At 36.9% G+C, this 16,345-nt stretch overlaps 1 protein-coding gene across 4 annotated transcripts in view; it reads right to left on the reverse strand.

Moving 5' to 3' along the window:
• CPNE8 (copine 8) overlaps window positions 1-16,345 on the reverse strand; it is a 294,890-nt gene that overhangs the window by 174,458 nt on the left and 104,087 nt on the right. For all 4 annotated transcript variants that reach the window (XM_068561317.1, XM_068561314.1, XM_068561318.1 and 1 more), the window contains exon 6: window positions 13,874-13,950. In XM_068561317.1, the coding sequence (XP_068417418.1) occupies window positions 13,874-13,950 (77 nt within the window). The remainder of the gene's footprint in view (window positions 1-13,873; window positions 13,951-16,345) is intronic.

The following is a 16,345-nucleotide window of genomic DNA, read 5'->3' on the forward strand; positions in this document are numbered from 1 at the left end:
TTCTACATATATCTATAGTATGGAAAAATGGAAAACAAATTTAAGTGACAAAAGCAGCTTATAAACTGGTGTATCTTATGTTTTTTAAATAATATTATGTATACATCTTTTATATTAAAACTATATGATACAAAACTTTTAAAAAATCAACCTTCAAAATATTTTTTTAATCTGTTCACTTCTCCTCATCTTCTTAGTCTGAACTACTTGTGTTCTCCAAACTAGAATATCTCATCAATAATTAAACTGCTGATAATTCTGTTAACAACCCACAACCATTTTCCCCACAGCAGTGAATGAATTTTGTCTTTGAACAAATATCATGAATTTTCCCACTGCAACTATGATAAAATTCAAATTACAAAAATGACCTATTTCCTAGTCTAAGTCTGTACTCTAATTTTCATAGCTTATATCAGTATGTAATTATATTTATTTGTGATTATTCATTAAATGAATAGATGGTAAACATTCATTATTCATTTAATGAATAGATGGTAAACTCCATGAGGGAATGGGGGAGGGAGATATTGGATGATTTGATTTAAGAGGTCTTTCCTAAAAGATATTGACTATATTTAATAACAACAAAAATATTAATAATAACCACCACTGAATGTTTATTAAATTCCAGTGTTCTCTGTGACAAATGTATTATATTAAGTACTGCTACTTCTTACAACAATCCTTTTGAAAGTGTATTATTCATATGTTTCAGATGAGGAAACTGGAGCTCAGGAATTTTAAGTAATTTGCTCAAATTATACACCTAACAAATTATGAAACCCAGGTCTGACTGCCCCCAAAGTCCATGTATTATCAACTTCATTACAGTGGCTATTTACTTATCTGCAGACTAAATTCTTCATATTAAAAATGTGACCCATAGATATAAATATAGATAGATAGATAGATAGATAGATAGATAGATAGATAGATAGATAGATGTACAAATTTTTAATATTACATAGCAAGTTACTAGCAAAGTTGGGACTTTAAACATCATCTGATTCCCTGCCCAATATTCTTTCTAACAAAATAAACCAGACAAAATAACTGTATCAGTCTAATTTTCAGGGAATTTAATAAAGTAAAAATTTCCTCCAAAGTTGACTATATTTTCACACGCAAAAGTTGCACAATAAAGACATGCACTGCTTTATTGTAAATTTGTATGTTCCTCACCTTTAAGACTAACCATTCTCCTATCCTTCTTTCTGCTTCTCTTCATCATCATGCTGACTTTTTATCTTCACATGCGCTCACAGCCACAGCATAGATTTCAAGACAAGGCCACATTTGAGTCAGAACTCTAAGCCAACCCCTTAAGGTTCTGCCTCAGGTCTCTCTTAAGCCCTATTCTTCTACTTGGTTCTTCTGCCTTATTCCCAAGCTCCCTTTCTACTTTATTCCTCCCCCCACATTTCTCGTGTTGAACTTCAGCATCCATTGGGCTCTACCCTTGGACCCTATGTCAGAGATGAGATTCCCATATCCATCAGACAACTACAAGCTGCTTTTCCAATTATCACCTGCCTCCAAGTTCCTGTCCTTGTACTCTTCACACCTGTCAGGACACTCACTAATCCCTCTTGAATCCCTCCCTTTATTTTCTACCCATTTTTTATTGCCTAGATCACAAGCTGCTATACTCAGCCTACAAAGAACATAACCTTTTTCCCTAGCTAAAACAGCTGTTGGGTCAATTACCCTTGGAGTTTCCAGTACTCCCCAGAGTAAGAATCTTCTTTCTAATCACAGCCAATCCCTACCTCCTTGCCCAATCCTCTTATTTGGAATCAGTCAAGCCTGGATGAGACTAACAGGAACAAAGAGGTATGTTACATTATGAATATAATAAATGCATTCCTCCCAGAGGAGAGAATGGCAATCTTTATTAAACTGGTGTTGATTCTAGCATTTTGGAAGGCTTTGCTGAATCCATCACTGAGATCTCTAAAGATAGAAGATTCTCTGAGAGCATCATGAAGAAAATTGGATATAAGCTTACAGCATGAGAATACACACTGCTGAGAGGGTATAATGCTAAATAATAATGAGATGACCTAAAGAGAGAAGCTGATGAGTCATAGGAAGACACAGTAAGTGTTGCAGACAAATTAAGTAGCACAAGACTCACTTTAGGAGTTCAGGGAAAAGATCAAAATGTAGGATGGCATTAAAATATGACAGATGTGTTTCCTCAAAACTTGAATCCAACAGAAAACACTGTTGGAAACTGAAAATCTTGAGCTGCTATTAAAAAGTAAATTAAAAATTCTTGAACAACAGTTTCAAAAAATTCCACATAACATTTCCTACAAAATGTTAAAAAATAATTTTATTCTCATAAAAATGAGACAATCTATTTTTAAAAGTGACAGCAATAACTAAAGCCCAGAAAATAAAAAGATGAGTTGAAATTCAAATTCTGATTATTTAATAGGGTATGAGGCTATGTACAAGAAACCACTTTACCTTTGTAAAAAATATAACTTAATTTTCAAAGGCTTGATTAATAATAAATAATTTAAAGCTCTAGTATATCTGCTTTAAATCTCCAGGTTTTATATTTAACATCATTTTAACAAGACCACCTCTGAGAATATATTATAATACAATTGCAACTAAGAAGCTAGCAGACATTCTTCTAAATACCTTAACCAAAAATAATTCCAATTAGGCCATTTAAAGAGAAGAAAACAAGGGAATATTTTGAATAACTTAGAATATAAATAGGACACTAATTGGAAAACAAATCTCTAATCTAAAACACTAAATCATTTGGATAATGTTATTTAAGATAAATAACATTTGGGACACAGGAAGACAAAATTCACAACGAGTTAATTTTGTTAATTACGTGTGGATTATCTGCCTCCGGAGGTGGTGTCCTGTGCTACAATTCTTAAACCTATACCTACCCAGATAGAAAAAAAAACCCTAACTCTTTAACAAAATTGCCAAAGGTAATGGCTGCAGGAGAGTGTACAAATTCTATTTCTATCTCCAGCCATGAGGGACATACCATGAAAAACATGTTTAGTGACCATCCTACAATATTATCTTTGCCCTAGATAGCCAAACCCTGGCCAGGGCAGGTTTACAAGGGAGGAGATGGGTGGGAGAAAGCAAAAGGGACTATGAGAAATAGATGTGAGATCTGCATGTTTAAATATATACTATTTGCCCAGTATGAACATCTTCATTTCTGCCAGGCTTTCATATATTCCACTATTTTTATATATTATGTGATAAAACAAGAAATCTTTAGAAGTTGTGTTTGTCATCAAGCTTCCTGTCAGAGAGGAAAACATTTCCCTGACCTTGCATCACCTCCAGTACCCAACCTGGCTCCATCCTTTCTTCCAAACCCATTCCCTCCTCCACTGAAATATCATATCTTCCAAACTTCCCATCTCTCTCCACCATCTCTCCATCAGATTGGTTCAAAACAATCAAGTTCTTAGAAAAAGATACCACTGAGCAGGGATTAGCAGGAATAAGTATGGAATCTGAAAGCATCCATGGAGTGGGCCAGCTATGAAGGGCTACTTCGACACTATGGGCACACACAGCTTCCATGCAAGCAACATTTCACTCTCTTCCTCAACCAAACCATGCTTTTTCAAACAAAACAGTATGAACAGTTTAGATTGCTTTTCATTTGAAGTTGAGGTAACGAGGTGAAATGCCATTTGAATAGAAGCTGCATCTTCTATTAAAGCACTTGAACTTCCAAGAGCCCAAGAGAGAATGCTTAGCCCAGTGGACCCAGTTTTTTAATTCACATGTTCCCCTTTCTCTAGACACATGCCTCTCTCATAGCTAGAGATTTTTTGTTTTTGTTTTTAAACATCTTTATTGGAGTACATTTCCTTTACAATGGTGTGTTAGTTTCTGCTTTATAACAAAGTGAATCAGTTATACATATACATAGATTCCCATATCTCTTCCCCCTTGCATCTCCTGCCCTCCCACCTTCCCTATTCCACCCCTCTAGGTGGTCACAAAGCACCGAGCTGATCTCCCTGTACTATGCGGTTGCTTCCCAACTAGCTATCTATTTTACGTTTGGTAGTGTATATATGTCCATGCCACTCTCTCACTTTGTCCCAGCTTATGTTTCCCCCTCCCCGTATCCTCAAATATATTCTCTAGTAGGTCTGTGTCTTTATTCCCGTCTTCCCCTAGGTTCTTCATGACCATTATTTTTTTTTTTTTTTAGATTCCATATATATGTGTTAGCATATGGTATTTGTTTTTCTCTTTCTGACTTACTTCACTCTGTATGACAGACTCTAGGTCCATCCACCTCACTACAAATAACTCAATTTTATTTCTTTTTATGGCTGAGTAATATTCCATTGTATATATGTGCCAGATCTTCTTTATCCATTCATATGTTGATGGAAACTTAAGTTGCTTCCATGTCCTGGCTATTGTAAATACAACTACAATGAACATTTTGGTACATGACTCTTTTTGAATTGTGGTTTCTCAGGGTATATGCCCAGGAGTGGAATTGTTGGGTTCTATGGTAATTCTATTTTTAGTTTTTTAAGGAACCTCCATACTGTTCTCCATAGTGGCTGTATCAATTTACATTCCCACCAACAGTGCAAGATGGTTCCCTATTCTCCACACCCTCTCCAGCAATTACTGCTTATAGATTTTTTGATGATGGCCATTCTGACCAGTGTGAGATGATATCTCATTGTAATTTTGATTTGCATTTCTCTAATGATTAATGATGTTGAGCATTCTTTCATGTGTTTGCTGGCAATCTGTATATCTTCTTTGGAGAAATGTCTATTTAGGTCTTCTGCCCATTTTTGGATTGGGTTGTTTGTTTTTTTGATATTGAGCTGCATGAGCTGCTTGTAAATTTTGGAGATTAATCCTTTGTCAGTTGCTTCATTTGCAAATATTTTCTCCCATTTGGAGGGTTGTCTTTTCCTCTGGTTTACGGTTTCCTTTGCTGTGCAAAAGCTTTTAAGTTTCATTAGGTCCCATTTGTTTATTTTTGTTTTTATTTCCATTTCCCTAGAAGGTAGGTCAAAAAGGATCTTGCTGTGATTTATGTCATAGAGTGTTCTGCCTATGTTTTCTGCTAAGAGTTTTGTAGTGTCTGGCCTTACATTTAGGTCTTTAATCCATTTTGAGTTTACTTTTGTGTATGGTATTAGGGAGTGTTCCAATTCCATTCTTTTACATGTAGTTGTCCAGTTTTCCCAGTACAACTTACTGAAGAGGCTCTCTTCTCTCCACTGTATATTCTTGCCTCCTTTATCAAGGATAAGGTGACCATATGTGCGTGGATTTATCTCTGGGATTTCTATCCTGTTCCATTGATCTATATTTCTGTTTTTGTGCCAGTACCATACTGTCTTGATTACTGTAGCTTTGTAGTATAGTCTTAAGTCAGGGAGCCTGATTCCTGCAGCTCTTTTTTACTTTCCCAAGATTGCTTTGACTATTGGGGTCTTTTGTGTTTCCATACAAACTGTGAAATTTTTTGTTCTAGTTCTGTGAAAATTGCCATTGGTAGTATGATAGGGATTGCACTGAATCTTTGGGTAGTATAGTCATTTTCACAATGTTGATTCTTCCAGTCCAGGAACATTATATATCTCTCCATCTCTTTGTATCATCTTTAATTTCTTTCATCAGTGTCTTATAGTTTTCTGCATACAGGTCTTTGGTCTCTTTAGGTAGGTTTACTCCTAGGTATTTTATTCTTTTTTGTTGTGATGGTAAATGGGATTATTTCCTTAATTTCTTTTTCAGATTTTTCATCATTAGTGTATAGGAATGCAAGAGATTTCTGTACATTAATTTTATATCTTGATACTTTAGCAAATCCACTGATTGGCTCTAGTAGTTTTCTGGGAGCATCTTTAGAATGCTCTCTGTTTAATATCATGTCATCTGCCAACAGTGACAGTTTTACTTCTTCTTTTCCAATTCGGATTTTTTTTCTCTTTGACTGCTATGGCTAAAACTTCCAAACTATGTTGAATAATAGTGGAGACAGTGGGCAACCTCGTTTTGTTCCTGATCTTGGAGGAAATGGTTTCAGTTTTTCATCATTGATAATGAGGTTGGCTGTGGGTTAGTCATATATGGCCTTCATTATGTTGGGGAAAGTTCCCTCTATAATTACTTTCTGGAGGGTTTTTATCATAAATGGGTGTTGAATTTTGTTGAAAGCTTTTTCTGCATCTATTTACATGATCATATGGTTTTTCTCCTTCAATTTGTTCATCTGGTGTATCACATTGATTGATTAGCATATATTGAAGAATCCTTGTATTCCTGGGATAAACCCCACTTGATCATGGTGTATGATCCTTTTAATGTGCTGTTGGATTCTGTTTGCTAGTATTTTGTTGAGTATTTTTGCATCTTTGTTCATCAGTGATATTGGCCTGTTGTTTTCTTTCTTTGTGAAATCTTTGTCTGGTTTTGGTAACAGGGTGACGGTAGCCTCATAGAATGAGTTTGTGAGTGTTCCTCTCTCTGCTATAATTTGGAAGAGTTTGAGAAGGATAGGTGTTAGCTCTTCTCTAAATGTTTGACAGAATTCGCCTGTGAAGCCATCTGGTCCTGGACTTTTGTTTGTTGGACGATTTTTAATCACAGTTTCAATGTCAATGCTTGTGATTGGTCTGTTCATATTTTCTATTTCTTCCTGGTTCAGTCTCGGAAGGTTGTGCATTTCTAAGAATTTGTCCATTTCTTCCAGGTTGTCCATCTTATTGGCACATAGTTCCTTGTAGCAATCTCTCATGATCCTTTGTATTTCTGCCATGTGAGTTGTCACTTCTCCGTTTTCATTTCTAATTCTATTGATTTGCGTCTTCTCCCTTTTTTTCTTGATGAGTCTGGCGAATGGTTTATCAGTTTTGTTATCTTCTCAAAGAACTAGATTTTAGTTTTATTGATCTTTGTTATTGTTTCCTTCATTTCTTTTTCATTTATTTCTGATCTGATCTTTATGATTTCTTTCCTTCTGCTAGCTTTGGGGTTTTTTGTTCTTCTTTCTCTAATTGCTTTAGCTGTAAGGTTGTTTATTTGAGATGTTTCTTGTTTCTTAAGATGAGATTGTATTGCTATAAACTTCCCTCTTAGAAATGCTTTTACTTCATCCCATAGGTTTTGAGTCATCATGTTTTCATTGTCATTTGTTTCTTGGTATTTTTGATTTCCTCTTTGATTTCTTCAGTGATCTCTTGGTTATTAAGTAGTGTATAATTTAGCCTCCATATGTTTGTATTTTTTTACAGATTTTTTCCTGTAATTGATATCTAGTCTCATAGCATTGTAGTCAGAAAAGATACTTGATATGATTTCAATTTTTAAAAATTTACCAAGGCTTGATTTGTGACCCAAGATATGATCTATCCTGGAGAATGTTCCATGAGCACTTAAGAAGAAAGTGTATTCTGTTGTGTTTGGATGTAATGTCCTATAAATATCAATTAAGTCCATCTTCTTTTATGTATCATTTAAAACTTGTTTTTCCTTATTTATTTTCATTTTGGATGATCTGTCCATTGGTGAAAGTGGGGTGTTAAAGCCCCTACTATGATTGTGTTACTGTCGATGCCCCCTTTTATGGCTGTTAGTATTTGCCTTATGTATTGAGGTGCTCCTATGTTGAGTGCACAAATATTTACAATTGTTATACCTTCCTCTTGGATCGAAACCTTGATCATTATATAGTGTCCTTCTTTGTCTCTTGTAATAGTCTTTATTTTAAAGTCTATTTTGTCTGATATGAGAATTGCTACTCCAGCTTTCTTTTGATTTCCATTTGCATGGAATATCTTTTTCCATCCCCTCACTTTCAGTCTGTATGTGTCCCTAGGTCTGAAGTGGGTCTCTTGTAGACAGCATATATACAGGTCTTGCTTTTATATCCATTCAGGCAGTCTATGTCTTTTGGTTGGAGCATTTAATCCATTTACATTTAAAGTAATTATCAATATGTATGTTCCTATTACCATTTTCATAATTGTTTTGGGTTTGTTATTGTAGGTCTTTTCCTTCTCTTGTGTTTCTTGCCTAGAGAAGTTCCTTTAGCATTTGTTGTAAAGCTGGTTTTGTGGTGCTGAACTCTCTCAGCTTTTGCTTGTCTGTAAAGGTTTTAAATTCTCCATCGAATCTGAATGAGATCCTTGCTGGGTAGAGTAATCTTGGTTGTAGGTTTTTCTCCTTCATCACTTTAAGTATATCCTGCCACTCCCTTCTGGCTTGCAGAGTTTCTGCTGAAAGATCAGATGTTAACCTTATGGGGATTCCCTTGTGTGTTATTTGTTGTTTTTCCCTTGCTGCTTTTAATATTTTTTCTTTGTATTTAATTTTTGATAGTTTGATTAATATGTGTTTTACCGGGGCTTCCCTGGTGGCACAGTGGTTGAGAATCTGCCTGCCAATAATGCAGGGGACACGGGTTTGAGCCCTGGTCTGGGAAGATCCCACATGCCGCGGAGCAACTGGGCCTGTGAGCCACAATTACTGAGCCTGCGCTTCTGGAGCCTGTGCTCCGCAACAAGAGAGGCCGCGATAGTGAGAGGCCCGCACACCGTGATGAAGAGTGGCCCCCGCTTGCCACAACTAGAGAAAGCCCTCGCACAGAAACGAAGACCCAACACAGCCATAAATAAATAAATAAACAAATACTTAAAAAAAAATGGCTCCCATGTATCCATATTAAACTGCCCTTTAAAAAAAAAAATATGTGTCTTACCGTGTTTCTCCTTGGATTTATCGTGTATGGGACTCTCTGTGCTTCCTGGAACTTGATTAACTATTTCCTTTCCCATATTAGGGAAGTTTTCAACTATAATCTCTTCAAATATTTTCTCCGTCCCTTTCTTTTTCTCTTCTTCTTCTGGGACCCCTATAATTCGAATGTTGGTGTGTTTAAAGTTGTCCCAGAGGTCTCTGAGATCGTCCTCAATTCTTTTCATTCTTTTTCCTTTATTCTGCTCTGCAGTAGTTATTTCCACTATTTTATCTTCCAGGTCACTTATCTGTTCTTCTGCCTCTGTTATTCTGCTATTGATCCCTTCTAGAGAATTTTTAATTTCATTTATTGTGTTGTTCATCACTCTTTGCTTGCTCTCTAGTTCTTCTAGGTCCTTGTTAAACGTTTCTTGTATTTTTGCCATTCTATTTCCAAGATTTTGGATCATCTTTACTATCATTATTCTGAACTCCTTTTCAGGTAGACTGCCTATTTCCTCTTCATTTGTTAGATCTGGTGGGTTTTTGCCTTGCTCCTTCATCTGCTGTGTGTTTTTCTGTCTTCTCATTTTGCTTAACTTACTGTGTTTGGGGTCTCCTTTTTGCAGGCTGCAGGTTTGTAGTTCCCGTTGTTTTTGGTGCCAGTCCCCAGTGGCTAAGATTGATCAGTGGGTTGTGTAGGCTTCCTGGTGGAGGGGACTAGTGCCTGTGTTCTGGTGGGTGAGGCTGGATCTTGTCTTTCTGGTGGGCAGGTCCACGTCTGGTGGTGTGTTTTGGGGTGTCTGTGGCCTTATTATGATTTTAGGCAGCCTCTCTGCTAATGGATGGGGTTGTGTTCCTGTCTTGCTAGTTGTTTGGCATAGGGTGTCCAGCACTGTAGCTTGCTGGTCGTTGAGTGGAGCTGGGTCTTGGCATTGAGATGGAGATCTCTGGGAGATTTTTGCCGTTTGATATTACGTGGAGCTTGGAGGTCTCTTGTGGACCAGTGTCCTGAACTTGGCTCTTCCACCTCAGAGGCACAGCCCTGATGCCTGACTGGAGCACCAAGAGCCTGTCCTCCACATGGCCCAGAATAAAAGGGAGAAATAAGAGAAAGAAAGAAAGAAGGAAGAAGATAATAAAATAAAATAAAAAGTTATTAAAATAAAAATAATTATTAAAAAAATTTTTTTAAGTAATAAAAAAAAAGAAAGAAAGAAAGAAGAGAGCAACCAAAGCAAAAAACATATCCACCAATGGTAACAAGTGCTAAAAACTATACATTAAAAAAAAAAAAAAAGGACAGACAGAACCCTAGGACCAATGGTAAAAGCAAAGATATACAGACAGAATCACGCAAAGAAGCATACAGATACACACTCACAAAAAGAGAAAAAGGGGGAAAAAATTTATATCATTGCTCCCAAAGTCCACCTCCTCAATTTGGGATGATTTGTTGTTTGTTGTCTATTCAGGTATTCCTCAGATGAAGGGCAAATCAAGTTGATTGTGGAGATTTAATCCACTGCTCTTGAGGCTGCTGGGAGAAATTTCCCTTTCTCTTCTTTGTCTGCACAGCTCCTGGGGTTCAGCTTTGGATTTGGACCCGCCTCTGTGTGTAGGTCTCCTGAGGGGGTCTGCTCTTCGCTCAGACAGGATGGCGTTAAAGGAACAGCTTATTCGGGGATTCTGGCTCCCTCAGGCCGTGGGGACGGAGGGGGACGGAGTGCGGGGCGAGCCTGCAGTGGCAGAGCCCTGCATGACCTTGCAACAGCCTGAGGTGCACCTTGTGTTCTCCCAGGGAAGTTCTCCCTGGATCACAGGACCCTGGCAGTGGCGGGCTGCACAGGCTCCCGGGAAGGGAGCTGTGGATAGTGACCTGTGCTTGCACACAGGCTTCTTGGTTGCTGCAGCAGCAGCGTTACAGTTTCATGCCCGTGTCTGGTGTCTGCGCTGATAGCCACGGCTCGTGCCCATTTCTGGAGCTCCTTTAAGCAGCGCTCTTAATCCCCTCTCCTCGCGCACCAGGAAGCAAAGAGGCAAGAGAAAGTCTCTTGCCTCTTCACCAGTTCCAGACTTTTTCCCGGACTCCCTCCCTGCTAGCTGTGGTGCACTAACCCCTTCAGGCTGTGTTCACACAGCCAACCCCAGTCATCTCCCTGGGGTCTGACCTCCGAAGCCCAAGCCTCAGCTCCCAGCCCCCACCCATCCCGGCGCGTGAGCAGACAAGCCTCTCGGGCTGGTGAGTGCTTGTCGGCACCGCTCCTCTGTGCGGGAATCTCTCCACTTTGCCCTCCGCACCCCTATTGCTGCGCTCTCCTCCGTGGCTCTGAAGCTTCCCCCCTCCGCTACCCGCAGTCTCCAACGGAGAAGGGGCTTCCTAGTGTGTGGAAACCTTTCTTCCTTCACATCTCCCTCCCCCTGGTGCAGGTCCCTTCCCTATTCGTCTCTGTTTTTTTCTTTTTTCTTTTGCCCTACCCAGGTACGTGGGGAGTTTCTTGCCTTTTGGGAGGTCTGAGGTCTTCTGCCAGCGTTCAGTAGGTGTTCTGTAGGAGTTGTTCCACATGTAGATGTATTTCTGATGTATTTGTGGGGAGGAAGGTGATCTCCACGTCTTACTCTTCTGCCATCTTGAAGGCCCCCCCCCTTATAGCTAGAGTTTTAACAAAAGCCAATATTTTCTCAAACAAGAGGGTGGGTGAGTACAAAATATTTGTGTATTTGTTTGATCAAATCCAGTGTCCACCTGGGTTGTAGTAACTGCTCAGATGAGAGAACATTATTATTATCACCTGATTCTTTGATTAATAAATCCAAAATATCCTTCCACTAGCAAGCTAAATCTATTCAATTTTACTGTCCTATTTTTGATTAATCTCCTAAGAACCCTCTCAACTCTTTCCTCTGTTCTCTTTATCTCAAGTATCTAATTTAATTCCCTCATGTAATAGGCCACCATTCTGCAATTCTTAGTTTCTTTGCTTCTTTCTTTTGTAGCCAATCTCTTTGCTACACTCAAACTGTACACTTCATTACCCATTTAGTACTAACACTTGCCTAGCTAAACTTACTTTGAAAATCAAAAATTTCCCACTGCTCAAATAATAAGCCCACCTTTAAGCCCTTTTCTTAATGTTTATTTACCTGGTAAGGTTGCCCAATAAAGTCAGAGAGAGACTTTGAATATAAGATTAGTTACATATACCTTAAAAAATTGAATAAATTATATCTTTTTCAATAAGATAGATATAATATCAACTCTTATAATAAACTTGCCTAAATTACAAAATACCCTATAGATGAAGTAAAGCATGTAGTTATAATAGCTCCATGTTGTCTGAAAAGGTTTCCAAGGTTTTGCCTCATTTGTGCTACCCTAACCTCAGCAGAAGCTTAGAAAAATCTATAGAGCATTTCACCCTTTCTGATTATGTAAAATGATTATTACTCAACTGCTGGCAGATACCCCCTACCATTGGCGTATTCTGCCAATCATTACTGTAGGAATCTTCACCCTGTAGCTTGAATTTGCTTCTGTTGGTCTTGTCCAGCAGGACTTGTTGAATTAACTGAACAAGGACTACATCTTACACTACATTCTATTTACCACATAACCGAGCCAATATAATATCAACTTTTTAACGTGTTTCAAGACTAATATAATGCTGATTTTCCACTGGGAAAAATTCTATGGAATTTAAGAGCTTTCTGAAATGAGTTATGATTTCCTTTTATGGAGAAAATAACATCAGGTAAAATTGTTTAATAAAATTATCAGTTTAAAACTATGAGTGCAAGTTCTATAAAAATCTCTATTCTGTTGCTCTAAAATAAAAATTCTACATTTTAACTGCTTTTTTCTCTCGAAGAATATTAAAAGCATATTTATGGTAGCATTGTATAGATAATATTGATTATTTTTTCAGCAAAAGAAAGGGTGTTTTAGTAATCTAAGAATGCTTATGGGCCTGCGTCACTAGACTAGACAATGCAATAAGAATTATGTATACTTAATAAGAATATCTATATTTGCTTTATAGATTACTTATCATTGACTTATTAAAGTGAGCATAAATATAGTTAAACCATAATCTTCCAAATCCTACAATGATGTAAAAACAAATTACATGTCAAAAGAATGTTAAAAAGATCATTGGTATGTAAAAGTTTTCAAACTGACATTCAGCAATGATTTTCTAAGATAATCAAAGTTAAATAAAAGAAGTTAGAATTCATAGACTTCTTATTAGCCTAAGAAGAAGATACTAAGTATAAAGTTCCATTTTATACAGGGAAGGTGAAAATGATGCTTTAACCATTTCAAGTGTTTGATGTCAAAGGTGAATAGATTTGTAAAGTTTTGACATAATTATTTTGTGAGTTTGAGATTCTTAAAAAATTGGTGAAGATAGAGACTTCAGAACTCCCCAAATCTTTAGACATTGTGGTTTGCTCTGCAATAGCCTTAGACCTTCCTAGACCTTTTGATTTAAAAACAGTTAAGTGAATCCAAAAAATCAAAATTAGGGATGGGGGAAGAAGGAGGACAAGGAGAGGAAAGGATTAGAGAAAATGTCTAGAGTTTGTTTTCTGCCTTGTATGGAACTAGAGAAAATAGGATCATCTCATGCAATTGATCTGAAAATTAAGCATGATAGCCATAACTGAAGGTGAATATGGAAAATATAATTCTTAGTGACCACCTTCTATTAACATTTTCATACTTATTGCCTTCTTTTCAGACCAATTTTTTAGTAAAAAATATTATTAAATCTCAATCACTAAAAATGCATTTATTAAACATAAAAGGTGGTACTACATATAGTCCCTGGTCCAAAGAAGTAAAATCTCTTCTTCAAAAAGTACTACATCTAAGAATTAATAGTACAACCAAAAGGAAAACAACAAATTTTCTGGCTTAAATCTGCTCATTTCATTCTGTAAAGATTTTGTAGCATGGCATATGACAGCTGAAATATATATTATCCTTTACAAAAATGTCAAAATGATTTGTTGGAAGAAAAAAACTCAAGATTTTAAAACACACTTTTGGTCTACAACCACATATTCATCAATTCAAAACTGCCAAAACAGAAAATAAAGAGTTAACATTTCATTGTCTAAATTAAAAAATACTTACATTATGGACTTTTCCAGGCGACTTCCCTGTGAACCAACAATCTCCCCCAATGTACAAAACACTTGTCCCAGAAAGTCCTAAAATAGATAAAAGGATTAAAGCTCTTAAGTTCCCAAACTGTCTTTACACTATGTATTTTGTACATCATATCTGCACTGTTTTCATTGTTAAAATATTGAATCCTCTAACTTCCAAGAATAAACAAAATAAGCTGAAAATGCACTAATTTTAGCATGTGATTGTCCCCTAAGTTTGCACAGCCTTTCGTCCTTTAATCACTAAGCTGGTTTGTTATTAAGAGTGTTTAGACATTGTGTTTATTTTCTTTCTTAAATTAAAATGAAAATGGAAAAAAGTTCCATGTTTTGAATCCACAATTGGGTTGACTTGAGATGTCTCTGAAACTTCTAAACTTTTGGCTGAGAAGGCAAATCATGAAAGAACAGAGCAGTGGTGGCCAGCACTAACAGTGATACTTACAAAGAAGCAGTGTGACATCATGGCTACAACTAGGATCCAGAGCCACACTGCCAGATGTCTGTTCCAGTACCACCACTGACCATTTGTGACTGTGGCAGTTATTAAACTCTCCGGTTTCCTCTAACATGTAGTCGTCCCCTTACAGAGCTATTTTGAGGTTTCAATGAGTTATTGCATGAGATAATATTAGCATATATTAAGTGCCTAAAAATGGGTTAAGTATAATACATTATAAAGTTATTAATGTACCACTAGATGATTCTTATTTTCAAGACTCAGAATAACCTTGCAAAATGAGAGGTCTGTTACTAATACTAAATTTCATGTATAAAGAAACTAATCATCTAGGAGGTTATTTCTTTCATGTTTTAAGCAGTCAGTAAATAGCAGAGTCAGAACTAACCCAGATGTTCTGATTCAAGATTGAAATACTGCCTAAGGATTTACATATCATAAATACAATTCAACTTCCCATGTCAATAAAATAAGGGCTCCAACACCATCTGGATATGTGGGTCAAGAAAATATAGAGGTGGTTCAGGGTGAGGCACTCTCTCTAGCATAACCTGTGTAAGAATTCAAGCTGTCCTAAAGGAGAAAGTGGGAGATCTCCCTAAATTGTACTGTGAACTGGCCCAGGAAAAGCCCTAAGAAGGATGGGCAGAGGAATGACAGCAAACAAAATGTTGTTTTAAGTTTCACTAAATAAAAATTTTAAATGCATAACAAGCCATAAAAGTAAAAACTGTGTTATTCAGGGTAAGTTGCTATAAGTCTCATGAGAGGAAAAAAAACACTGTAGACTAGGATGGTCAAGGGAATATTTTCCCAAAGTAAGTAAGCCTTGAGAACCAGGTAGGAATCAGATCATGGATAGAAGACAGTTGGAACATTTGGGTCCTAGAGAACAAATCAGAGTATCAGGCAAGAATGTAATGAGAAAAGAGCAGACCTCAAATAAAGGGCAGAAACAGAGATAAAGAATCAAGACTGTGGAGGGCCCTCTTGGCCAAGCAACAACAAAAACAAAGTTGCCTTAGATTAATGAGAAGAAACTGGCAACGTTTCAGCAATTCAGGGACACCATTAGAACAGTGCATTTAGAAGATTACTCAGATACCAATTTGCAGAATGGACTGAGGAGTGAAGAAAAATCTGGAAGCCAGATCAATCAGAAGGCCACAGTAGTTAATAAGAAGCAAAGTGTTAAGGCCCAAGCTAAAGTTGTAGCAAATGCTTGGGAACAGTGCACAGAAAAATGGCAGGATTTGGTGTAAGCTGAACGTACACATGGTGGGGGGTACGGCAATGGAGAGAGGGAGAGAGAAACAGAAAATAAATCTGGATTTGGAACTTGATGGCTGACAGAATGGCAATAACTTCATAAAATTGCAAATCATTTTAAATTTTGCTTTCGAGTAAGCAAAAAGTACTTAAGGTAAAGCCTTGACATATTTAAGTTAAATATCCTTAAAAATAACGTCTTTCCCAATTTCATAAAAGACTTTACAAACATGTTTATGGGTTTTTTAAAACAAACGTAAATTTTTCTAAGTCTCATGACACATAGAGGGAGCTTAATACTAAAGATTTGGAATATGTCATTGGTCTTGTAAGTCAGCAGCAAAAAATACATGGGGATTCTGGAACTGTTTCCTGAGGATACTGATATTGATGGACAGATGCTCATACTACATATTAAATGGATTTGGCCAATGGAGTAACAAGTCTCAGTAAAAACTCTTCATTGCTGTAATGACTCAAGAAAACAGAACAGATATATTGAGCAGTCCATGTTAGAGTAGACACATATTAGCAAATAGAGAACACACACATATCATCATTGCTGAACAAAAAAGGAAATAAAAATTATAAAGTCAATAAAATGTGCTCCAAAAAGATATAGTATGCATCTGCACACATTATAGTTATTGCACTCTTTGCCCCTAAATATTTATGGTATTTATGTAATTATTTTACATCTGCCTATGT

The sequence above is a fragment of the Eschrichtius robustus genome, chromosome 13, assembly GCF_028021215.1.
Source record: "Eschrichtius robustus isolate mEscRob2 chromosome 13, mEscRob2.pri, whole genome shotgun sequence".
In the NCBI taxonomy this organism is placed as follows: domain Eukaryota; kingdom Metazoa; phylum Chordata; class Mammalia; order Artiodactyla; family Eschrichtiidae; genus Eschrichtius; species Eschrichtius robustus.